This window comes from Artibeus jamaicensis, unplaced genomic scaffold, assembly GCF_021234435.1.
Source record: "Artibeus jamaicensis isolate MK-2021 breed Jamaican fruit bat unplaced genomic scaffold, CSHL_Jam_final contig_399, whole genome shotgun sequence".
In the NCBI taxonomy this organism is placed as follows: domain Eukaryota; kingdom Metazoa; phylum Chordata; class Mammalia; order Chiroptera; family Phyllostomidae; genus Artibeus; species Artibeus jamaicensis.
The window spans coordinates 2,496,177-2,522,503 of record NW_026521816.1 but is presented as its reverse complement, the minus strand read 5'-3'; the positions used below and the strand labels follow the sequence as shown (position 1 = coordinate 2,522,503).

The following is a 26,327-nucleotide window of genomic DNA, read 5'->3' as shown; positions in this document are numbered from 1 at the left end:
TGGGGTGTTAAAATCCCCTACTACAATTGTGTTGCTGTCAATATCTTTCTTGAAGTCCTCTAAGATTTTCTTGATATATTTGGGTGCCCCTATGTTTGGTGCATATATATTTACTTTGTTAATGTCTTCTTGGTGGATTCTTCCCTTGAGTATAATGAAGTGATCTTCTGAGTCTCTCTTTATGGCCCTTTTTCTCAAGTCTCTTTTGTCTGATATGAGAATTGCTACCCCAGCTTTTTTTTTCTTGTCTATTTGCTTGGACAACTTTTTTCCAGACTTTCACTTTTAGTCTGTGATGGTCTTTTGTCCTGAGGTGGGTCTCTTGTAGGCAGCATATGTGTGGGTCATGCTTTCTCATCCATTCAGCTATTCTGTGTTTTTTGATTGGAGCATTTAATCCATTTACGTTTAAGATTATTATTGATAGGTACTTATTCATTGCCTTTTTGTACCTGTGTTCCTCTCTGTCTGTCTCTTTTCCTTCTTTTGCTTAAAGCAGTCCTTGTAGTATTTGTTGTAGACCTGGTTTGGTGGAAGCATATTTTTTTAGACTTCTTTTGTCTTGGAAGCTCTTTATTTGGCCATCTATCTTGATTGAGAGCCGTGCTGGGTAAAGTAGCCTTGGTTGTAGGCCTCTGGTTCTCATTACTTGGAATATTTCTTGCCATTCTCTTCTTGCTTGTAGTGTTTCCATTGAGAAGTCACTAGCTAACGTTATTGAGACTCCCTTGTGTGTTACTTCCTTTTTCTCCCTTGCTGCCTTTAAGATTCTCTCTTTGTCTTGGAATTTTGCCATTTTAATGATGATGTGTCTTGAAGTGGGCCTCCTTGGGTTCCTCTTGATTGGGACTCTCTGTGATTCCTGGATTTGTGTGACTTTTCCTCTTACCAAATTAGGAAAATTTTCTCTCATTACTCTTTCAAATACGTTTTTTTAGCCCTTGTTCTTCCTCTTTTCCTTCTGGTATTCCTATTATTCGGATATTATTACGTTTCATATTGTCTTGCATTTCTCTTAATCCCTCTTCATTCTTTCTGAGCCTCTTTTCATTTTCTTGCTCTTTCTGTGAGATGCTTTCTAGCTTTGTCCTCCAACTGGCTAATCCGATCATCCGCCTCACCTATCTTTCTTTTGAAACTTTCTACTGTGTTCTTCAATTCGGAAATTGTATTCTTCATTTCCTCTTGTCTCTTGCTGATATTTTCTATTTCCTTTTTCATGTTAATGTCGTTTGCAGTGATATCATTGTAGCTCCCCTGTAGTTTCTCTTAGCTCATTGTGAGCTCTTTGAACTTCGTAATAACCAGTGCTTTGAATTCACTATCTGATAGTTGATTAGCCTCTATTTCATCTAGCATTGTTTCTGAAATTTCTGCTTTTTCTTTTATTTGGGGATTGTTTGTTTGTCTTCCCATTGTTTGAGACTCTTCTTGTTAGTCTCAGCTTCTAAAATTGATCTGTTTTGACTCTCTGGGTTTATGTTGTGAACTTCTTTGGTATGATACCTGTGAAGTTCAGTGGTGCAGACTCCTTCAGGTATCTTGATGTTCTCCGTCTCCGTCTACTCTCACTCTGTTCCTCGAGCTGGTTTTCGCACTGGTCACCTACCATTGCTGAGTGTCCTGGCTCCTGTAGCCGACTCCTCCTGCACCCAGGCCCGTTGCTATGGCAGCGGCACAGGGGCTGAGAGTGTCCCATATCCCGTAGCTGACTCCTCTGGCACCCAGGCCCGTCACAGGGGCCTCGAGTGTCCCGGCTCCCGTACCTGACTCCCCGGCATCCGGTCCCATTGCTATGGCAGCGGCCGAGAATGTCCTGGCTTCCGTAGTTGACTCCTCTGGCATCCAGGTCCATCACAGGGGCTTGCAGTGTCCGGCTCCCCTACCTGACTCCCCTGCTCCCAGGCCCGTTGCTATGGCGGCAGCATAGGGGCCCTGTGTGTCCCAGCTCCCGTAGCTGGCTCCTCTGCTGCCCATGGCCCTCACAGGGGTTTGTTGCATCCCGGCTTCCGTATCGGACTCTCAGGCATCCAGTCCCATCGCTATGGCAGTGGCACAGGGGCTGAGAACGTCCCGGCTCCCGTAGCTGGCTCCTCAGGGCCCAGGCTTGTCTCTATGGTGGCGTCACAGGGGCCTTTGGTGTCCCAGCTCCTGCAACCGACCCTTCCGTTGCCCAGGTCAGTAGCTATGGCATCGGCACAGGCGCCGAGAATGTCCCAGCTCCGGTTCCTGACTCCACTGTCTCCCTGGACTGTCACAGGGGCTTGGAGTGTCCGGCTCCTTTACCTGACTCCCCGGCTCCCAGGCTTGTTGCTCTGGCGGCAGCACAGGGGCCGCGTGAGACCCAGCTCCAGTAGCTGACTCTGCCGCCGTCTGGTGTTTCAGCGTCGGTCACAATCTCTGGTCTTTTAATTCAATAAATGCTGGGTAACTGATGGTTTATTGTGCTGTTTCTCTATAGATCTGCCAGGATTTTCACCCACGAGTACAGGAGCTAGAATCTGCTCTGTCCTACTCCGTGGCCATCTTCCCAGCATCCAGTAATGAGGAATTTTAGTCTGTATTATTAGCTGGATAGTTTTGGATTTTTTTTTGCGGGAATGGGAGGTGGAATTAGGAACCGTTATGTTTCTTAAGGATCTGCTGCTGCTTTTGATGAAAACAGGTTGCTTATGGAAGAATAAACAAGTCAAAATAAATGTTATCTTTTCACTACAGACCCATTCACTCTTCTTTCTAGTGATATATATTTACTTTACCTGTTTATACTTAATAGGACTTGACAACCTGCAATACCTATTTTTAACTTTATCATTATTTGAATTTACTATTCTGGTAAATAACATATAGAATATCTAACATACTATGGAAGATAGAGAGCAATAAATACTTGATTGTCTAACATATGTAACTCAAAATGGAGGATCATATTGGCTACATACTATACATTGTTATCATACTATATGTATACTTTGACCTATGTCTGTTCTTAGTGGACACTTAAGTTGGATGTTCTACAAAAGAAAAAATAGTTTAAATATTTCGAAAATAAAGTCTGTTATCTTGTTACCAAGAAATATAAGAGCAAGGAATAAAATAATAATGCAGGAATTCTCAGGTAATGGGATACATATTGATGCCATTTGACAGTTTATTAAAAATCGATTTTTTTTTAAATGAACAGCCCTGACCATTGTGGCTCAGTTGGTTGAGTGTCATCCCCCAAAGCAAAAGGCTGCTGGTTCAATTCCCCATTAGGGCACATCCCTGGGTTGTGGGCCAAGTCCCCAGTTGGGCGTGTGCAAGAGGTAGCCCATTGATATTTCTATTACACATTAATATTTCTCTTCTTGTCTTTCTCTCTTCCCCCCATTCTAAAAGTAAATAAATCTTTAAATAAAGAGTAATAATTGGAGATTTTTTAATATCTAGCATTATGATGAACCTTTGATTTAATGGCATAGCCTCCTGGCTTTAATTACAGAGCTCCAGCAAGGCTCTTGAGTATCTTTTTTTTTTTTTTTTTTTTAAACCTCTTATTTGGAAATAATTTCAAACTACAAAAAAGTTGCCCACGTAAAGGTGCTTAACTACCCCAACCCTTGTATACCTAGCTTTACCTATGCAAACCTTCTGTTCACTTTATCATTTTAGTGCCTCTCTCTCCCCTCCCCCAACCACTCATATATATATATATATTTTAAATTATATTTTATGCATTGTGCTATTACAGTTGTCCTGATTTTCCCCCTTTGTGCCCCTCCATCCAGCAACCCCCACTTCTTCAGGCCATACTCCCACCATAGTTCATGTCCATGGGTTAGTGCATGTAAGTTCTTGGGCTACTCCATTTCTTATACCGTACTTTACATCCCATGGTTAATTTGTGACTACCCATTTTTATTTCTTAATGCCCTCACCTCTTCTCACATTCTCCCCTTACCCCCTCCCATCTGACAACCTTCTGGTAACTAACTTCTTTTGCTGCTTTTAAGAGTCTGTCTTTAACCTTTGCCCTTTTAATTATGATGTATCTTGGAGTGGGCCTTTTTGTATCCATCATAATTGGGACTCTGCACTTCCTGCTCTTGCATGTCTATTTCTGTCACCAAATTAGGGAAGTTTTCTTTCACTATTATTTCAGATTGCCAATTTCTTGCTAATTCTCTTCTCCTTCTGTCACCCTTATGAGGCAAATATTGGACCTCTTCCAGTTATTCCAAAGGCTTTTTATACTGTCCTCACTTTTGGGGGGATTCTTTGTTCTTATTGTTCTGATTGGTTGTTTTTTGCTTCCTATGTTCCAGATTATTGATCTGGTTCTTGGCTTCATCCACTCTACTCTTGTTTCCCTTTATTTTACTTAGTGTCTCCTTTGTTCTGACTGGGTGTTTTTTATGTTGCTGAGGTCCTCACGGCATAAGTTCAAGGAACTTGATCATCCTTATAACCAGTGTTTTGAACTCTGCATCTGATAGACTGCTTATTTCCATTTCATTTACTTCTTTTTTCTATAGTTTTGATCTGTTCTTTAATTTAGGCTGTTTCTTTGTCTCCTCATTTCAGAGGCCTCCCTGTGTTTATTTCTTTGTATTAGGTAGGGCTGCTTTGACTCTGTATCTTGGTAGTGTGGTCTAATGTAGTATGTATCCTGTAGGATTCAGTGGCACAGCCTCCCCTATTACCCAAGCTGGGTATTGAAGGTGTGGGCTGAGTACACCCTCCTCTTGTAATTGAGCCTTGGTTGCTGTTGGCAGATGAATGGGAGAGATACACAGGCCAGTCAGCTGCGAGGACTGACTCTGACCACTGACCACGAGCCTCTGGCCTCCGTGGAGGATCACCTGTGCAGGGGCAGGGTGGCGGTGCTCCAACATGTTCTGTAGCTGTCTACTGGGTGTGTTAGCCCTGGGGTTTCTTGGGTGGTACAGGCCAAGGTCAGTTCCCCACCTGTGTTTTGCCCAGGGCACTGGGCCTGAGCTGTAAAGCAACCTGAAGTGGCTGTTACTTGTGCTAGGTTTAGAGATTCCCAGGTAAAGCCAAACTGTGACTCTAATCTGGCTGCAGCTAGGGCTCACTGAGGCCAGTTGTTGCTTGTTTGATAAGATTTAGGAGCCAAGACCAGCCATTCTTAGGGAATAGCAGCTTGGGTAGACCCATAAGTTGAGTGGGGCAGAGCCTCTATGGATTTCTAAGGTAGGTCACACAGTGTTAGCCAGGTTGAGGGAGTTTCAGATATGGCACCAGCTTACCGGCTCTGGATGGAGGGCTCAGCAAAGGGACAAATGGCCTCTGTTTGTTCTGATGCCAGGTAGGTGAGTCTGTGTGTGGGTTCCTCAAGAGGAATTGCTTAGGGCTCCAGCAACCTTCACTGACTCAGTCCCCTCTGATTTTTGTAGCCAGGAGTTATGGGGACTTATCTTCCTTGTAGTGGAATCCTGGGATCCTGGGATCCTGGAATCCTGGAATCCTGGCCTGGAGGCCCTGGTGTGGGGTGGGACTCCTCGCTCCCGAGATATCCCTGAATTTTTCTGCACAAAAGTATGAGATCAGCTCTTTTCATGTCTACACCCCACCTGCCAGTTGGATGGATGCAGTTTCATTAATTCTGTAGTTGTCAGACTTCCAGTCAGCTTGATTTCTGATGTTCCTGAATGATGGTTGTATTATATTTTAGTTGTAATTTTGATGTGGTTTTGTGAAGAGGTGAGCCATGTCTGCCTATGTCACCATCTTGACTGGAAGCCCCAGGCCACTTTTGACCTTTGCTTCTTTTCTAAGAGTTGATTTACATGCTGTAACAATACAACCATTGCAGACCTAGCCAGGTGGCTTAGTTGGTAAGAGCATTGTCCCATGCACCAAGGCCTATAGTTTTCTCCTTGAAACTATTTGAAAAGAAATGTCCACCATGACCCAAAGAAATATTTGCTAGTAAATATTTCTTAATAGAGATATTCTTTTGTATAATAACAGTACAGTTTTCAATCTATAAATTTATATTAATACTTTAATCTACTACTAATATTTCAATTTAATCAGTTGACCTAGTAATGTGTTTTATAGCATGCTCTATCCCAGCATAGCGTCACATCTCATTTATTTGTCATGCTATATTAGCTTCTTTTAATCTGGATTTATCCACAGACTTTGTCATTTATGACATTGACATTTTTGAAGGATACAGTCTCTGACTTTTTATGTAAGAATTAACATTTCCTCATTTTGTGTTTGTTGTTTCCTTGTGATTAGGTGCAGGTTGTGCATTCATGGTGTGGGTCCTGCATAGGTTTTGTGTCCTCCCTCAGGACATCACTTTTGTCATTCAGGCATGTTATTAATTTTGGTCATCTAGTCGAGGTATTATATGAGTCCTTCCTTATATAATTACTGTTTTAGAAAAAATTCTTATATCTAATAAGCAGTCTATGGGAATACTTTAAGACCATTCAGATATCCTGCTTCATATAAAAATTTCTACCTAGACCTAACACCATTGCTGATTTTGCCTGATTTAGTTTTTACTGTGATGGTCGCAAAAATGCTAATTTTTCAAGTGCCAGCTTCCCTTTATATATACCAGTAGAAACTTGCCATTTTATTGCAGAGAGATCCCCCCATTTATTAAATAATAAATAAAGTGTTATTTATTTGATCTATTTGTTACCAGTATGGACTCATGATTCCCTTTTTTTAAAAATGTATTTTATTGATTATGCTATTACAGTTGTCCTTCCCCCCCTTTATTCTTTCTGCCCTGCACCCCACCTCCCACCCTCATTCTTCACCCTTAATTCATGTCCATGGGTTGTACATATAAGTTCTTTGGCTTCTACATTTCCTATACTATTCTTAACCTCCCCCTGTCTATTTTTTAACTAGCATCTATACTACTTATTCTCTGTACCTTCCCCCCCCTCCTCCTTCCATTCTCCCATGATAATCCTCCATGTGATCTTCATTTCTGTGATTCTGTTCCTGTTCTAGTTGTTTGCTTAGTTTTTTTTGTAGGTTCAGTTGTTGATAGTTGTGAATTTGTTGTTATTTTACGGTTCATATTTTTTTATCTTTTTTTAGATAAGTCCCTTTAATATTTCATGTAAGAGGGCTTGGTTGATGATGATCTTGTTTAACTTGTCCTTATCTGGGAAGCACTTTATCTGCCCTTCCATTCTAAATGAAAGCTTTGCTGGGTAGAGCAATCTTGGATGTAGATTCTTGCCTTTCATGACTTGGGATACTTCTTTCCAGCCCCTTCTTGCCTGCAAGGTTTCTTTTGAGAAATTAGCCGACAGTCTTATGTGCACTCCTTTATAGGTAACTGTCTCCTTTTCTCTTGTTGTGGTTGATTCTTTCATTATCTTTAGTCTTGGTTAATGTAATTATGATGTGCCTTGGTGTGTGCTTCCTCGGGTCCAGCTTCTTTGGGACTCTGAGCTTCCTGGACTTCCTGGAAGTCTATTTCCTTTGCCAGAATGGGGAAGTTCTCCTTCATTATCTTTTCGAATAAGTTTTCAGTTTCTTGCTGTTCCTTCTCTCCTTCTGGCATCCCTATGATTTGGATGTTGGAAGGTTTAAAGTTGCCCCAGAGATTCCTAAGTCTCTCCTCATGTTTTGAATTGCTGTTTTTTCATTGTGTTCTGGTGGAATGTTTATTTCTTCCTTCTGCTCCAGGTTGTTGATTTGAGTCCCGGTTTCCTTCCTTTTACTGTTAGTTCCCTGTACATTTCTTTTCATTTAACTTTTCATTCCATTTTGCGACCATACTCAACCATTTCTGTGAGCATCATGATTACCAGTGTTTTGAATTCTGCATCTGATAGGTTAGCTGTCTCTTCATCACTTTTATTTTTGGAGTTTTGATCTGTTTTTTTTTTTTTTTTTCATTAGGGCCGTATATATATATATATATATATATATATATATATATATATATATATATATATATATATATATATTTGTCTTGGTACAGCTGTTATGATGTAAAGATCAGAACCTTAGGTATTCGCTAGGAATGGGCAACCTATGCCACTGTGTTGTGGCACTGTGTGTGGGGGATGGGTCGAGAGGGAACAGTCTGCTTGCTTAGCTCTTAGCTGGCTTTCACTTACTTCTGCTACCCACAAATTGGACCCTTCTGGTGCTGATTCCTGGGTGGGTGAGCTTGTGTACATTTTAGGGCCCCATGGTTCTCTCCAGTGAACTCTCCTGTGAGGCTGGGAGTTTCTCCTGCTGCTGCAACTCCCTGAGGTTTTTACAGCCAGAGGTTTTGAGGCTTTGTTTCCCAGTGCTGGAACCCTGGGTTGCATGGTCTGTTTTGCTCCTCAGTTGTTCTTCCCAGTTATCCACATGCAAATGTGGAAACACCTGGACTACCAGCCTCTCCATTGCCCATTCTGGTCCTCCAGCTGCCATCTCGTCCACCCAGTCCTCTGGCAGCTGCCTTGCCAGGAGTCCTCTCCACGCCTGCTGCCCATCCCCACCCCTCCTACTGGTCTGAATCAATATTTCTTCTTGAGCGCCTTGGTTGTTGAACTTCCATACTGTTTGATTTTTCTGGCAGTTCTGGTTATTTTTTGTTTTTAAATTTGTTGTTGTCCTTTTCGTTGTGTGAGGAGGCCAAGTGTATCTACCTACACCTTCATCTTGGCTGGAAGTCTGATTCCCTTTTTTTTTTTTAATGCTGTATAATTTAGTACCTAATTATTTTGATGCTTAAACTCTTCCATATGTGGTCAATGGCATGCTCTGATCTTTTTTTAAAAAAATTACATCCATACTATCTAGAATAAGATATTTAAAAGCCAATCTTGTATCTACCCTGCCCCAGCCCTGGGATCAGCCATTTCTATGAGAAGGCTTAGTTCCTTAGGTGGGGAATGAAGTTAGATAACAAAATCTGGACACTAGATTTGAGTGCATTAGTTTTACAGCCACTGTATAAACAAATGTAAAATTGTTAGCATACCTGGTACATATGTCTTAGAGATACAACATACAATTTTTGGGAATGTAATGGTATCTCAATTTACAGTTATAGCAATAAGTACAGTATTAAGGAATTGGAAGATTTTTTAAAAAATATTTTATTGATTATGCTATTACAGTTGTCCCATTTTCTCCCCTTCCCTCCACCCTGCACAGCCCCTTCCACCCACATTCTCCCCCTTTAGTTCATGTCCATGTGTCATACTTATAAGTTCTTTGGCTTCTACATTTCCCAAACTATTCTTATCATCCCCTGTCTATTTTTTACCTATCATCTATGCTACTTATTCTTTGTACCTTCCCACCTTCCCACTTCCCTGTTGATAACCCTCCATTTGATCTCCATTTCTGTGGTTCTGTTCCTGTTCTAGCTGTTTGCTTGGTTTGTTTTTGTTTTAGGTGTGGTTGTTAATAATTGTGAGCTTGCTATCATTTTACCGTACATGTTTTGGTCTTCTTTTTCTTAGATAAGTCCCTTTAACATTTCATATAATAAGGGTTTGGTGATGATGAACTCCTTGAACTTGACCTTATCTGAGAAGCACTTTATCTGCCCTTCCATTCTAAATGATAGCTTTGATGGATAGAGCAATCTTGGATGTAGGTCCTTGCCTTTCATGACTTGGAATACTTCTTTCCAGCCCCTTCTTGCCTGCAAGGTTTCTTTGAGAAATTAGCCATTAGTCTTATGGGCACTCCTTTATAGGTCACTGTCTCCTTTTCTTTTGTTGCTTTTAAGGGTCTTTCATTATCTTTAGTCTTGGTTAATGTAATTATGATGTGCCTTGGTGTGTGCTTCCTTGGGTCCAACTTCTTTGGGACTCTGAGCTTCCTGGACTTCCTGGAAGTCTATTTCCTTTGCCAGAATGGGGAATTTCTCCTTTATTGCTTTTTCAGATAACTTTTCCACTTGCTGCTCTTCCTATTCTCTTTCTGGTACCCCTATAATTCAGATGTTGGAACGTGTAAGATGTCCTGGAGGTTCCTAAGCCTCTCCTCATTTTTTTGAATTCTTGTTTCTTCATTCTTTTCCGATTGGATGTTTCTTTCTTCCTACTGGTCCACACCATTGTTTTGAGTTCTATTTTTCTTCCCACCAGTATTGGTTCCCTGTACATTCTCCTTTATTTCACTTACTGTAACCTTCATTTTTTCATCTAGTTTGCGACCAAATTTAACCAATTCTGTGAGCATCCTGATTACCACTGTTTTGAACTGTGCATCTGATAGGTTGGCTCCCTCTTCATCACTTACTTGTATTTTTTCTGGAGCTTTGATCTGCACTTTTGTTTGGGCCATTTTTTTAATCTTGATGTGCCCGTTATCTAATGAGGGACAGAGCCTTATGTGTTTACCCAGGTGGGGCAACCCATGTTGCTGTGTTGTGGTGCTGTATGTGGGGTAGGGCTCCAAGAGGAAACAGTGGCACTTGCTCCACTCTCTGACGGATTTCGGTTACTTCCCCTGCTTCCCACAAGCAAATTGGGCCCTTCTGGTTCTGATTCCCAGGTGGGTGTATTTGTGTATGTTTTAGGACCCTGTGGGTCTCTCCAATGAACTCTTCCGGAGGCTGAGAATTTCTCCCACTGCCACCTCAATCCCCACAGTTGTTTTTAATCAGAGGTTTGAGGCTTTATATCCCTGCACTGGGACCCTGGGTTGCACAGTCTGTCTTGCTCCCCAGTTTTGCCTGGTTTATCTGCATGTGAATGTGTGACTGCCCAGACCACCAGTTGCCTTGTGTGCTGAGCCCGGCTCACTCCACAATCCGCAGCCTTGCTGGGTCTGCCAGTTACCGCCTTGTGCACCAGGGGTCAGCCAGCTGCCACCCTGCCTCGAGCTCTCTCCACCCACCTGCCCATCTCTGCCACTCCTACCAGTCTGGTTGAATGTATCTTCTTTAACTCCTTGGTTGTTGGACTTCCATACAGTTCAGTTTTCTGTCATTTCTGGTTGTTTTTTTTTTTTAAATTGTTATTGTTCTTATTTTGGTTGTGCAAGGAGGCACAGTATGTCTATCTATGCCTCCATCTTGGCCAGAAGTTGTCAGGAATTTTAGAAGATTTTTGTCAACAAATTTGCATTGCCAGCCTTTTCTTGGATTTCATAGAAAACATAACTGGTGTTAGCTTGATGTCCAAACAGAATTTCAGTGGGCAGTGTTGGTAAAAGGGGTTGTTTCAGAGATAAGACATTGCTTCTATGTTAACAATTTGTTAATAACTGAACAGTAAAAGTAACATTAAATAGTATGTTTAAGTGATGATGCCTGATTCTTACCAGTGTGGGAAAAAGTGAAGGTTAGGTGGAAAAGGTTGTTTGACATCATGGTTAGAGGACTTTTGAATGTTAGACTTAGGATTTGGGGACTTTACTAAGAAGGTAACAGAGAGCTTTGCAGATTTTTGAATAGCATCATAACAAGCTTAACTCTTACTTCAGAGATTAGTCCATAAGACAATGAGAAATTAGAGTGAAGGAATTCCGGGTAAGAGGTATAGAGGCTATTACAGAAGGAAAGAGGGGGAAGGGAAGGAAGGACAGGGAGGAAAGGAAAGAAAAAGAAAGGAGTGGATTAGAATAGTGGTTTTCAACCTGCTGTGTCCAGAATCCCAGGGATGCGGGTCAAAGCTAGGGGAAGGGGAGGGTTTGTGAGCTGGGCATTAACTTAGAAGTCCTACTGGTTCTGTGGGAGTTTTTAAGTATCCCTTTAAAGAGAAAAACTTCTCCTGGGTAAGGAATGAAGAAGTCCATAGTGAAATGTTGTTTTAAAAAGAGTTAAGACCAGCATTTGTTTGCATCTTTTTTTTTAAATTTTTATTTATTTATCTTTAGAGGGGAAGGGAAGGAGAGAGGGAGAGAAACATCAATGTATGGTTGCCTTTTGTGCGTCCCCTGCTGGGAACTGGCCTGCAGGGAACCAGCCTGCAACCCCAGTATGTGCCCTGACTGGGAATCGAACCGCGATTGTCTGGTTCGCAGGCCTGTGCTCAATCCACTGAGCTACACCAGCCAGGGCCTGTTTGCATCTTATTTTTTTGTTTCTTAAACTTACTCTTCTTTCCTATTCTCTTTTTTCCAAAGTTCTGAGTCTATATCAGGAAAATAATTTTGTCATTAGATAAAGTAAATCAAATTGTATATGTATTTTAAATGCCAAAAGATTAATGTCACCAAACCATGTGCTAATAACTCTTTCTCAAGAGACAAGATATTCTTGGCCAAAACCTTTAGAGTCAGGCTGAACTCTTTTCTTTTGCTCATTCTGCACAGGAATCCACCATGAAATCCTGTTGGCCTTACCTTTCAGTTATGTTCTCTCTAAATCTGACCTCCTTCAGCACTTTTAGTGCTATCAACCATCATCATCCTCTCTGTCCTTCTACTTTCTTTTCTTGCCTCTACCCTTGCCTCAGTAGCCCATTCCCTTTCCCTGGGATATGTATGCTTACAGCCTTGGTAAATCGTGTGACCCCAAAATAAGCATAGTTAACTTTCATGTTTAGCTTTTGCTCAAATATTATATTTTTAGCAGGGTCTACCCTAAACTCCTCAGTGACAGTCTCCTCCCCTCCCACATGCACATTTTCCAGTTCCCTTTATCTTGTTCTGTTTTTTCCCCTCTGGCATTTTATCACCTAATATACCCTATAATTATTTATAATGTTTGCTGACGCCAGAGTTTGAGCTCTAGAACGGCATTATTATTATTCATTTTGCTCATTGGTCTATCCTAAGCAACAGAATGATACCTGGCACATAGTAGGCCCTCAGTAAACATTTTTAAGGTGGAAGAACTTGTTACTGAGCATACAATCAGTAAGCTCGGTTTCTAGCCCATAGCAGACTTGAGAAAGTAAATACAAGAAAGGATGGGATATTGTGTGAATCAACGTGTGTTCCTAGGGTCTGAGCCTATGATAATAATTAAGCTGGATAAAATAGGCCTGGAAAATACTACATTTGCTGTCTCTTTATTGGAAAATCATTTTGTATGTTAGCATATTGATCACTATATGAACCTTTCTAGTAACCTCTTCTTGAACTCACTTGGTCATAAAACTCTCTTTCGGTGACTCACTTATCACTATGGGACACTCATGGCAAACATAATTTGAGAAAAACCATCATGGAAAACTTAATGTAGGCCCCTGGAGAGATTGGCAGTTCCTTTAGATTGTTATCTATTGATGAGCTGTTCTGCTGAGAAGAGGCTGGAGTATATCAGGCTCAAGACTCCAGCTCTTAGTTACTCCTCTTACAGTGAAGAGCCTTTTAAAAAGTAGCTTTCATTTTAGGTTTTGGGGAATAAGATAATCATTCCTTCCCTGGATGGAGACCTTTTCCAGTGGGACCGAGACCATGAGAACATGGAAACAGTTCCTTTTACAGTTGAATCACTTCTTGAATCTTCTTATAAATTTGGAGATGATGTTGTTTTGGTTGGAGGAAAGTCTCTCACTACATATGGACTCAGTGCATATAGTGGAAAGGTAAGTGAAAATGTTGAATTTATTTGGGGAGAAATCAGAATCAATAGGGAATAGAAGAAGTCGTTTTCTTAAAGTATACTATTACAGGTTGTGGTTTATTAAAGTTTTCCCCCAAGAATATAATTTGTTTTAATAAAAAAGCTATAAAGTAGAAAGGGGAAAATATTACTGAGAGAGTAACTCTTAGACTTATCCAAGATAACAGAATAAACAGCAGATCCAGGATAATAGGAGGGAAACAGTACATTCTACTGGGTGTCAGGTGCATTTATTATACATCATTTTGAAATCCTCACAGTATTCCTAAGGGTTACATATTTTTGTTTCCATTTGGGCAGATGAGGAACCCTGTAAATGTAAAGATCATTAACAATTCTAGTAAGAATAATTGTACCACTCATTTCTTTATCTAGTTTGATCCTATAATAAGAGAATCTAGGAAGAAAGTTTGTGCTCACATTAAAAACAAGAAAACTGGTAAGACTTTAAAAGGTTTAGAAATTTCCAAGGTCAGATTTGACTTGATCTGTCTGATAAAGTCCTGCTATTAAAACCTAAACTTTGTTCATATTAGCTCTTCGGATGTGATCATAATCAGCATCTAAGATTGGGTATTGTAATAAAAATCCATTAGTAATAACTAATTTAAAACATCTTTTTAAGAAAGGTAAAAATCTTTTTTAAATTTTTGATGTGTGAATATTTTATAAATAGACTTAAGGCTGAATCAAGAAAGAATAGAAAAATTATCCTTTGACCCTTGAGTTTTCAAACTTTAATGATCCCTTATCTAAGTGCTGGACCCATAGCTCTTGTTGCAGATGCTTTTCTGCTTCTCCACCACCTTCTTTTGCATTGCATTGAGGAGACCTTGTGTTCTCTGTTTACTCCAGTGATCTTATCTGTTGAACACTGAGATTAAGCCAACTCCTCTGGTTCTCCAACTGGATATACTTCTGCATACGTCTGGTATTGTAGAAGCTACACTTCTTTCTGTGAGAATTTTAGTTTGGGTCATATTAAGAGTCTTCCTTTTTATTTTAATAAAGATTTGAAGGAGTTACTTTGAAATACTGTAGCTACCAGAAAAAGTTCAAATTTTCAAAAACCAACTATTTCTGTTAAATGGAAACTCTGAGGTTGATTTTGTAATATTTATCTGAAATCTTATTAAATGATATTGTTTATATAAAAACTGGTTATCCATTTCTTTTTGTGTATTCCATGAAAATGCTCAAGGTAAGACAAAAATTATCTAAATCTTTAAAATCACTCGCTGAATATTCATTGCTACTTTTATGATTCTAAATAATTCATTTTAGGAGTTGGTCATCTAATTTGTTTCTTAATAGTTGGGTATTTCTTACACATTTTACATATATTAAAAAAGTAAATTAGAGATTCTTTTAATGGCTCCGATCTCTAGTAACCTTTTCTTTTTTAAACTAATTTTACATGTCTTTCAGGTGAGGTACATCTGTTCAGCCTTGGGTTGTCGCCAATGGGATAATGCTGAAATGGAACAAGAAGATACCCTGCTTCTGCAACATACCCAGAAAACTGTTAGAGCTGTTGGACCTCGTAGTGGCAATGAGACGTGTGTATTCAGACAGTGTTGCTGCTCATATTATGTAGAACTACACCAAGATCAAAATTCATCAGATTTTTCTTTGTAGATTTTATGAACTATTTTGGTTCCCTATAAGTATTTTCTTCTTAAAGTATGAAAATGTAATTTATTTGGTAAAATTTATTTTTTTCAAATAATGAATTTTTAATGCAATTTTTATATTTAAACATGATAAAAATAAGATGATGGGATAAGATCCGCTGTTCTTAAACCACATACATGTGTGATTTTCTAAAATCCTAATATTTAATTTTTAAATTGCCTTTGTAGTAAAAATTATATTAGATCCCATCTTTATGTTTGGAAAGTGAACCCAACTTCCAAATTTAGTTTAGTATGAGCAATATAATTAATTTCCCCAATTCAGTTAAGAATGCATTTTTTCTATGTTTATTGGACTGTAAGTAGAGTATCTGCTGACAGCCTAACTTTTTTTTTATTCTGATAGGATTTTGTGTTTTGTTTTTTTTAAATGTTTGAGTGCTTGCTGGGTGCTCAGCCACCTTAGGGACAGATGTTTAAACTAATTAGAATTTTGAGTTACCGGTATAAGAAGAATCTGGTGTCTAAGATCCATGTTCCTAAGAATGTGTGTATATATAAATGTATGTGTATATATGTGTGTGTGTGTGTGTGTGTATGTATTTTGTTTACTCTAGAAAAGTTCTTTTATTTGGTTCCTTTGTTTCAATAGATGTAATTTTTAAGGTCATTTTATATCTAAGTGACAAGATATTATACTGTTAATAGGTAAGTGATTTTTCTATATATTAATTATAGAGGAAATGTTATTGTTGTCACTTTATGAATAAGAACACTGAAACTGGGAAAAGATTAAGGGACTTTCCAGAGCTCAGTGAGTAGAGATTGCAGGTAAGGTGGTATGTGAGGCTTGGTATACTGTGTCACATTGCCCTTCAAGATATGCTTTCATATAAATTTAAAATTCATTTGTTCATCTTGCCTTTTACATTGGTTTACTGGCAGACATGAATTTCTCTGCACTTAAGTGAAATGTGCCTAGACTTTAATTAAGAACTAAGGCCATCTGAATGCTGCCTCATTTTAAGATGACTTTGATGTGTTTTGAAATAATACTTTCTGATTTGGAAATATAAACATTAATTTTTGAGAGAAAATCTGTTCCACAGCTGTCAGATCACAACTTTCAGAATCATTGTTTCTGAAGGGTCGGGACAAAGTTATGCCCTCTTGTGGCATGAATTATCAGTGCTTCTTTACAGAAGATTTTGTGGAGTTTTTCCTCATCAAAAGATTTTAATTCTTGTTTGTTTGTTTGTTTGTTTGTTTGTTTTACTGTAGAAAAGTTCTTTATTTGCCCCCCCATGTATCAAGTGTAAATTTCTAAAACATGCCTTTGTGAATTTAAGGTGGAATTTCAGTGTTGGGCACTTTGAACTTCGGTATATTCCAGACATGGAAACTAGAGCTGGATTTATTGAAAGCACCTTAAAACCCAGTTGGAACAAAGAGTCTGAAATTATTTCAGATGTGGAAGAACAGGAAGCTGCCCTTGTGGACACAGTGATAAAAGTCTCAGTTGCTGATTGGAAGGTTATGGCTTTTAGTAAGAAGGGAGGACATCTGGAATGGGAATATCAGGTACCTAAAACCGTTGAGAATTTATCAACTGTTTTTTCCTTTCTGTTTGACCAAACATTAGGTAGTGGGAAATGACTGCCATTTTGAATTTTTAACTTATTCTCTATGCTTAAGAAATTTGTGGTTTCATACCTGTTAAAATGGCTATTTTGAAAAAGACAAAAGACAGGTGTTCGTGAGGATGTTGGTGAACAGTGTACAACAGTGTATCTTTGTACACTGCTAATGGGGATGTAAATTGGCCCAACCTGTATGGAAAACAGTTTGGAGGTTCCTCAAAAAATTAAAAATAGACCTGCCATGTGATGTAGCAATTCCACTTCTGGGTACATACTCAAAGGAAGTGAAGTCAATATCTCTAAGAGATATTTGTACTACCATGTCCAGTATAGCATTATTCATAGTAGCCAAGGTATGGAATCAGTCTAAGCGTCCATCAGTGGATGAATGGATAAAGAAAATGTGGTCTGTCTATGTATACATATAATGGGATTATTCAGCCTTAAAAAGGGGAATCCTGTTAGTTGCAACAATATTGATGAACTTGGAGGACATTGAAATAAGCCAGACACAGATAGTTAAATACTACATCATCTCACCTACATGTGGAATCTAAGAAAGTTGAACCCATAGAAGCAGACAGTGGAATAATGATTGCTAGAGGATGGGGGAAAGGGAAGTGGGGGGATGTTGGTCAAGGGTGCGAAGCTTCAGTTATGCAGGATGAATAAATTCTGTGGATATAATGTACAGCATGGTGCTTAGTGTAGTTAATAATTCTATATTGTATACTTGAAATTTGCCAAGAGAATAGATGTTTAAAAAAAAACCTTTTCCTGCTTTATTGAGGTATAACTGACAAGGAAAAAGTATATATATATTTGGTCGGTACATTGTAATGATTTGATACACATGTACATTATGAATGAAGAGAATAGATCTTAAAGGTTCTTACCACATGCACACAAAAATCACAAAATATGTGAGGCAATGTGTATGTTAATTAGCTTGATTGTGCTAATCATTTCAGTGTATACATATATCAGAATATCACATTTTCATCATAAGTATCTATATATCTTTTTGTCAATTATATTTCAATAAATTTGGAAAAATTAAAATTTAAAAAATTTGTGATTTTTAAATGGCATTTTAGAAGTTAGAATACACAAATACTGCTTGAAATTATTTAGACTTTTTCCCCACTTTTGTTTAGTTTTGTACTCCCATTGCATCTGCCTGGTTGGTTAAGGGTGGAAAAGTTATTCCCATCAGTCTTTTTGATGATACTAGTTATGCATCTAATGATGAAGTTTTAGAAGATGAAGAAGACATTGTAGAAGCTGCCCGAGGAGCCACAGAAAACAGTGTTTACCTGGGTGAGTGAATCTTATCTAGTGATAGTATAAATTGACATCTAGATTTGATTGCTATATTATTCCTTCTTACTTCAGATGTGCCTATTGTAGTTTTAATAACTACTGTAAATACATTCTATGCCTTAGGTTGTCCTGAGATTTATACTTTGATTTCCATTCCTGCTATTTTGTTTCATTTATCCAATTCCGAAACTTTTAATTACTATAACTCTTTTCCCCTCTGAGACTTATATCATGAAGGCTTAGAAATGTTGCCATTATACATGTACATAGCTCATTTCAAGTTATTGATATATCCCCAAAGTCTAAAACTTTCTACATTTGTATTTGTACTTGCAATTTGCTCCTCCCTTAAAAAAGTTAACTTTTACTATGCATCTATACAACTTATTTAAAAAATAAAAATAAAATTTTGGAATGCTTCTTGGCAATTGAAGTTCTTTAAAAACTTTGGAAAAACCTTGAATCCAATAAGTTGAACTAGTTTAGATGGTTAGATACTCACAAACTTCTTTAAGTTTTATCAGTGTGCTATCCACCATTCATCCTCAATGAAATGCAAGAATTTGAAAGATTAACATGTTATACATGTGTTATGATAATATTTAACTGAATTGTTAGCAGTATTCTCTGGAATTATAGGTGTTTAGCTTTCCTTAAGGAGAATGTTACTTCATCTAAGTTATTAGTCTCCTAAGGGAACACTGATGACTTTTCTTTGAATTTTGCTACTGAATGTGTTTTCTAGTAGTTACTGAAAATTTTTATTCAATGAGAAACATTGTGTGGACCTTGTGTGTAACTTTCCTCCCATATTTTTGTTGATTAGCCTTTAGGTCATTTGCTTCAGGCATGGTTCTTTGAAAAGAGCTGTATAACACATGAAAAATACTGGAATTTAATCTGATATTATTAAATCGAAAATGAATCTCTTTGAAAAAGATTATTGGTGCTTTATTATAAACATAACTGATAATATTCTGGTTGATTCAGGAATGTACAGAGGGCAGCTGTATCTTCAATCATCAGTCAGAATTTCAAACAAGTTTCCTACGAGTCCCAAGGCCTTGGAATCTATTAATAATGAAAATGCAGTTATTCCTTTGCCAACAATCAAATGGAAACCTTTAATTCGTAAGTAAATTGGAAACTTTCACAAAGTTTATTAACGTTCAGAAGCCTAATAATCATTTAGTGTCTTTGCCCTAGTTTTGTTTATCACAGAGATCATAACTATTATATTCTCTGTATTTTCTGGAAAACTAGGAAGATATTTCAAATGTTAATGAATTCTAATTATCATTTAGAACATGATTCCATTGAAACAGCAGTTCCTTCACCAGAACTCAAGGTTAATAAAATATTTCTCTGCACAACTTAGGAAAACTCTTAACCATTCACCAATCATGCCTAAGTATATGCTTAACCTACTTATATCAAGAATATTTATGAAAAATTATCTAGTTGTCACATCATAGTCTTTGAAACAATGAATGGAAATTAAATACTAGACTACTACTTTCTTCAGTTATCTTTTTGTACCTTGTATATATATATATGTTTTTAATATGGTAATTACCTTTTAAAAAATAGTATTTATTTATTTATTTTTAGAGACAGGGGAAGGGAAGGAGAAAGAGTGGGAGAGAAACATCAGTGTGTGGTTGCCTCTCACACGTCTCCTGTTGGGGACCTGACCCGCAAACCCAGGATGTGCCCTGACTGGGGATTGAAACCGGTGACCCTTTGCTTCACAGGCCTGTGCTCAATCCACTGAGCTACGCCAGCCAGGGCCCTTGTGTATATTTTTTATCACACCGTTTTTAATTACTTGTTTAAAGAATTTATCAGACTGCTTTTCAAGGGAAAGAACCTTGAACCATTTGTTTATCTTAAATGCTTATATTGAACTGTGGTTGCATATCTGTTGTTTGAAAGAATGAGATACATGTTTTCATGAAAGTCATAGTGGTTTTTACATTTTCTTTTAGACTCTCCTTCCAGAACTCCTATTTTGGTGGGGTCTGATGAATTTGACAAATGTCTTAGTAATGATAAGTTTTCTCATGAAGAGTATAGTAATGGTGCACTTTCAATCTTGCAGTATCCATATGGTAAGTGTGATTACTCTTGGGTTAAAAATGCTGTTTTATTTATTTATTTTATATATTAACTTGAAATTAATTAATAGAATTTAAATGAAAGCTAGTTAATTGGAGGGTGGAAAAATAAAATACTGTGGAAGGCGATATTGTGAATGGTGGCCAAGGTGCAAACTGCAAAAGTCAGGTTGCCAAGGTTCAAATTCATTTTGCTACATGCTGGGTTGGGCATCTAACTTTACTGTGTGTCATCTGTAAAACAAGGATTATAATCTTCATGTCTATTTATTGGGTTGTTGTGAGGTATGAGATAATGTGTGTACAGTCTTAATTAATACCGTGCCTGGCAAATAACTGTTCAATAACCATTAGTTGTTCTTACTAGTTTTTATTGAATTATCAGCTGATATAATGTAGTCAATGTAAAATCAGTCTGTATAATGAAGAAAATCTATGTTTCCATAGAGCTATGTGAAAATACTGTAAAATAAGGTATTTTAATTTTGTTTGCAGACAATGGAAATTATTGCAAAAGTCAAGAATAGGTGAACTTTGGCATGAAATACATTCCCATGTATTTAAAATTGGGATATAATAAGATACAAAGGCCTTTGTGTCTTGAGCAGTTAGATATTAAAAAAATAAAGTCCTCAAATTTGCATTAGACAAAAGCATAGACTCCTCATCAGTTAGTTACATTAGCTATTAGGACTGGGAAATAATTGTAGCATTTAAATTGATTAGAACAACAACAACAAACTCAGAGAGCTGTGAACTAGAAACAGTACGAGAGCACTTTGTAATCTGCCCACATAATACAATGTAGAAGACAAAAATGATAGTCTGCTTTCTAGACAAACTCATTTAGACAACCTGGAATGAACCAGGCAGTGTGATGGAAATTTTTCCTTTCAGCCTGTGAAGAATGATTCATGGTAAAATTTGGCTTATGAGTGATGCTAAGTAAAAGTAAAGTTTAAAGTTCTTCAAGGAAGTTGAGTATTGAGTATTGTCTAATTTTTTCTTTCATTTAAAGGATTTAATTATTAATGAAGTAATGAGTGGGTTGGACCTTACATTTTTTTTCTAGTCTTATTATTCAATATAAAGAAAATTTATTTTAAAAAATATTTTATTTATTTATTTTTAGAGAGTGGGGAAGGGGAGGAGAAAGAGAGGGAGAGAAACATCAATCTGTGGTTGCCTCTCACATGGCCCCCACTGAGGACCTGACCTGCAACCCAGGCCTGTGCCCTGACTGGGAATCAAACCAGTGACCCCTTGGTTCACAGCCCATGCTCAATCCACTGAGCTGCACCAGCCAGGGCAAGAAAATTTATTTTTTAATAGTTCATTTTTTGTTGTATTTTTTTCATTATCTTATCCCCCCATACCCTCTTCCACACCCACTCACCACTCTGCCTCTGCAGCAATCACCACTCAATATAAAGAATATTTATAATGCTTATGGGATAAAGGAAAATACTGCATAGTATAAAAGAAAAAGTTGGGTAAATGAGGTTATTGTGTTAAAGAAGAGATGAAACTTCTATAAAAGGAATTAATACCATAAGTCATAGAATAATTAATAATTTTCAGTAAGTAAAGGTACATCTGATTTGGATTATCTTTTAAAAAATTTAAATAACCTTTTAATGTTTGTATTTCAAGATAATGGTTATTATCTACCGTACTACCGGAAGGAAAGGAGCAAACGGAGCACAAGGAACACACAGATGACAGTCAGATTTCTCGACAACCCAAATTACAACAAGAATGTCCGCAAAAAGGATCCTGTTCTCCTTTTACATTGGTGGAAGGAAATAGCTTTAACTATTCTGTTTTGTATCATAGCAACAACTTTTATTGTATGCAGACTTTTCCATCCTCAATTTCACAGAGTAAGATGTATTTTAGAATCTAATGTATTTCAAAGTGTTTAGAGTTTATAAAACTAATTGTGAGTGTTGGGAGTGGGGGTCAGGGGTACATTTACTTAAGTTTTATGGTAAACTCATTGTTACCCATATGCCATTTCCACTTCCTTACCTTTCATTTCTCCTCAGTGCATAGCAGTCTGGCTTCCATCTGTGTCATTCCCCTTCCATTTCACAAGGGTGATGCAGTATTCTGTGTTTTTATAATGCTTTTATTTTTCTCAATATTATTTATTTTTCAGTGTTATTTCATAGCCTGAGATCGTTAGCTAAATTTCATTCATCTTTGTACTGATAGTGATTTTTTCCCCCACCTTACCAGCAAAGGAAAGAATCTGAAACTCAATGTCAAACTGAAAATAAATATGATTCTGTAAGTGGAGAAGCTAATGACAGTAGCTGGAATGACATAAAAAATTCTGGATATATATCACGGTAAGAGTCTTGTCATAAAATATTTATGTGTGGTAGTTTCTGGTGGCAACTGTTAGATCAAAGAAGAAATGTCCTCTACAATAAGATCTTGTTTAACTTTTTTTAATGTGTGACTGTCTATGTAAATAAAACATACACTTAACCCTCAAGTAACTTAAACTTATTCAAAGTGTATGAATCCTAAAATGGGTAGAAATAGAGTGTTACAGAAGTTTAGAATTTCAGCCACCAAATTTTAAGTGTTTATCAGATAATTTAGTTGTTGAGGGTATACTGTGTACTTGGGCTCGGCATTAATAGTACTAAATAATTGTTTTATTAGACTATGATATAAGTCTCCATATGTGACTTAACTCTCATTTTTTTCATCTTTATTCTGTTTAGATTAGAAGTAGGAGAATGGGGAAATAAGCCAATAGAATAGATTGTTTTTAAAGGAAGAAGTGGTAAGTAGGTTGCCTAAAAAGTAGTCAATTTGAATAATTCGAAAATAAAATTAGAGCCTCTGGCCCCGACTGGTGTTGCTCAGTTGTTGGGCCACATTCTGTAAATCGAAAATGGTAACCAGTTCATTTCCCTGTCAGGGCATATGCCTGGATCACACACGGTTTCAGTCCCAGGTTGGGGCACATTTGAGAGGCAGCCAATAGATGTTTCTCTCCCTCTTGCTCTCTTTCTCCTTCCCTTCCCCTGTCTCTAAATATAAATAAATAAAATCTTTTTTAAATTAGAGCCTCTGAGCAATCTGTCACACATGCAGATTTGATGCTTGTGGTGCAGGAAATGGTGCTGTAGTTCATTTTTCATATTACATGGAGTATCACTACTTTTTCCCTTTATATTGATATTATACTTAGCACTGTAGTTAATGGGGACAAGGAAAAGATATAGAACCTTACTGTAATAACTAGGATAATGGCTTTATGACAGGAAAAATTAAAAATGACAGCTAATATGTGTGGTATTTTGATTATCTATGGACTTAATTTATCTAAGCATTTATCTAATACAGTATGCATTCATACTGTATTATCAAAAATTGAGAATTTATTGTAATGAATTTGTTTTAACTACTAGTTTCTCAAAGCAAAATTTACTAGGTGACTAAAAAGTGGTAAGGGCTTTAAGACCCCTACTAATAGAGATGCTAATGTGTCAGTGACCAGCAATACTAGCAGGCAGTAAGAAAGAGAGGGAGAGAACAAAGAACCTGACAGCTTCCTGTGGGTAATCTGCTATAGAAGGCATTCATTGTTTATTCAACTTTTACTCTGAATAACTGTGCGCATGTCAGTATTTCAGGCTTTGGGAGAAACAGAAAGACTGGGCTTATTCTGGAGGAACTTAAAGCCTATGGGGGAAGATAATACTGGGTAAATACATAAATATATTAGAAAAAGCGATGAACGAAGTGACTAACTCTGGTTGTGATGATTCAAGAGGACATCATAAATAAGTCACATTTTAACTGAACCTTAAATCATAAGTAAGCTGGATGGGAGGAGGAGGAGGAATGAGGTGTGATGAATAGATACATACATTTGTAAAGCTGTTGTGAAGAAATTTAGAGTAATGTACTCTACAATTTTTTTTTAATATTAAATTTTATTTAGTTACTTTTCAAGTACATTTTTTTTTATCTATTTCTCCCAACCCACCCACCCCCCGCCCGGTCTCCACCCTCTCTCCCATTCCCCCTCTCCCCCCAGTCCTCATCTCTGTGTCTTTCATACTTGTTCCTCAAAATCCCTCCCCCTTTTTCCCCTTAAGTTCCCTTCCCTCTCCCCTCTGGTCGCTGCCCACTTGTTCTCTATTTCAGCGTCTTTGTTTTTATTCTGTTTGCTTGTTTGTTTTATTCTTTAGCTTCCTGTCAAAGGTGAGATCATATGGTATTTGTCCTTCAATGCCTGGCCTATTTCACTCAGCATAATGCTTTCCAGTTCCATCCATGTTGTTGCAAAAGGTAGTAGCTCCTTCTTTCTCTCTGCTGCATAGAATTCCATTGTGTATATGTACCACAATTTTTGGATCCATTCGTTTACTGATGGGCACCTAGGTTTCTTCCAACTCTTGGCTATTGTAAATTGTGCTGCTATGAACATTGTGGTGCATAGGTTCTTTGAAATTGATGTTTTAGCATTCTTGGGGTATAATCCTAGCAGTGGAATTGCTGGGTCAAAAGCAGGTCAATTTTTATTTTTCTGAGAAAATTCCATACTGTTTTCCATAATGGTTGTACCAGTCTGCAATCCCACCAACAGTGAACTAAGGACTCCTTTTCCCCACAACCTCTCCAACATTTGTTGTTTGTTGCTTTGTCTATTATAGCCATCCAGCCATCCTGACTGGTGTAAAGTGGTATCTCATTGTGGTTTTAATTTGCATCTCTCTGATAGCTAACGATATTGAGCATCTCTTCATGTGTCTCTGGATATTCTGTATGTCCTCTTTAGAGAAGTGTCTGTTCAAGTCCTTTTCCCATTTTTTAATTGGGTTCGATGTCTTCCTAGAGTGGAGTCGTGTAAGTTCTTTGTATATTTTGGAGATTAAACCTTTGTCTGAGGTATCATTGGCAAATATGTTTTCCCATACAGTTGGTTGTCTTTTTAAATTAATAGTGTTTTCTTTAGCCATGCAGAAGCTTTTTATTTTGATGAGATCCCATTTGTTTATTCTTTCCTTTATATTCCTTGCTCTAGGGGACATATCCGTAAAAATGTTGCTGCGTGGAATATCTGAGATTTTCTTGCCAATGTTCTCCTCTAGGACTTTAATGGTGTCACGGCTTATATTTAAGTCTTTTATCCACCTTGAATTTATTTTGGTGTATGGTGTAAGTTGGTGCTCAAGTTTCATTTTTTTGCACGTAGCTGTCCAGTTTTCCCAACACCATTTGCTGAAGAGGCTATCTTTACTCCATTTTATGTTACTGCCCCCTTTGTCGAATATTAATTGACTGTAGAGGTTTGGGTTGATTTCTGGGCTCTCTGTTCTGTTCCATTGGTCTATGTGCCTGTTTTTATGCCAGTACCAGGCTGTTTTGATTACAGTGGCTTTGTAATACACTTTGATATCAGGTATTGTGATCCCTCCTACTTTGTTCTTCTTTCTCAAAAGAGCAGCTGCTATTCGGGCTCGTTTATGATTCCATATAAATTTTTGAAGTGTTTGTTCTATGTCTGTGAAATACGCCATTGGTACTTTAATAGGTATTGCATTGAATCTGTATATTGCTTTGGGTAGTATGGACATTTTGATGATGTTAATTCTTCCAATCCATGAACACGGTATATGTTTCCATTTGTTTGTGTCTTCCCTGATTTCTTTCTTCAGTGCTGTGTAGTTTTCTGCATACAGGTCTTTTACCTCTTTGGTTAGGTTTATTCCCAGATATTTTATTTTTCTTTTTGCTATATCGAATGGGATTTTTTCCTTGATTTCTGCTTCTGCTGATTCATTGTTTGTATACAAAAATGCCTTTGATTTCTGGATATTAACTTTGTATCCTGCTGTTTTGCCAAATTCGTTAATTAGTTTGAGCAGTTTTGGGTAGAGTCTATAGGATTTTCCATGTACACTATCATGTCATCTGCAAACAGTGACAGTTTTGTTTCCTCCTTTCCTATTTGGATGCCTTTTATTTCCTTTTCCTGCCTGATCGCTGTGGCCAACACTTCTAATACTATATTGAATAGAAGTGGTGAAAGTGGACATCCTTGTCTTGTTCCTGATCTTAGTGG

General features: G+C 37.7%; 1 protein-coding gene across 3 annotated transcripts in view; it reads left to right on the top strand.

Moving 5' to 3' along the window:
- EIF2AK3 (eukaryotic translation initiation factor 2 alpha kinase 3) overlaps nt 1–26,327 on the top strand; it is a 103,780-nt gene that overhangs the window by 35,623 nt on the left and 41,830 nt on the right. For all 3 annotated transcript variants that reach the window (XR_005084937.2, XM_037163027.2, XM_053665258.1), the window contains exons 3-10: nt 13,287–13,481; nt 14,948–15,078; nt 16,503–16,734; nt 17,951–18,113; nt 19,107–19,247; nt 20,105–20,227; nt 21,887–22,116; nt 22,475–22,587. Coding sequence is in view for 2 of the 3 variants with exons in the window: in XM_037163027.2 (XP_037018922.2) it covers nt 13,287–13,481; nt 14,948–15,078; nt 16,503–16,734; nt 17,951–18,113; nt 19,107–19,247; nt 20,105–20,227; nt 21,887–22,116; nt 22,475–22,587 (1,328 nt within the window). In the remaining variant the exon portion in view is untranslated. The remainder of the gene's footprint in view (nt 1–13,286; nt 13,482–14,947; nt 15,079–16,502; nt 16,735–17,950; nt 18,114–19,106; nt 19,248–20,104; nt 20,228–21,886; nt 22,117–22,474; nt 22,588–26,327) is intronic.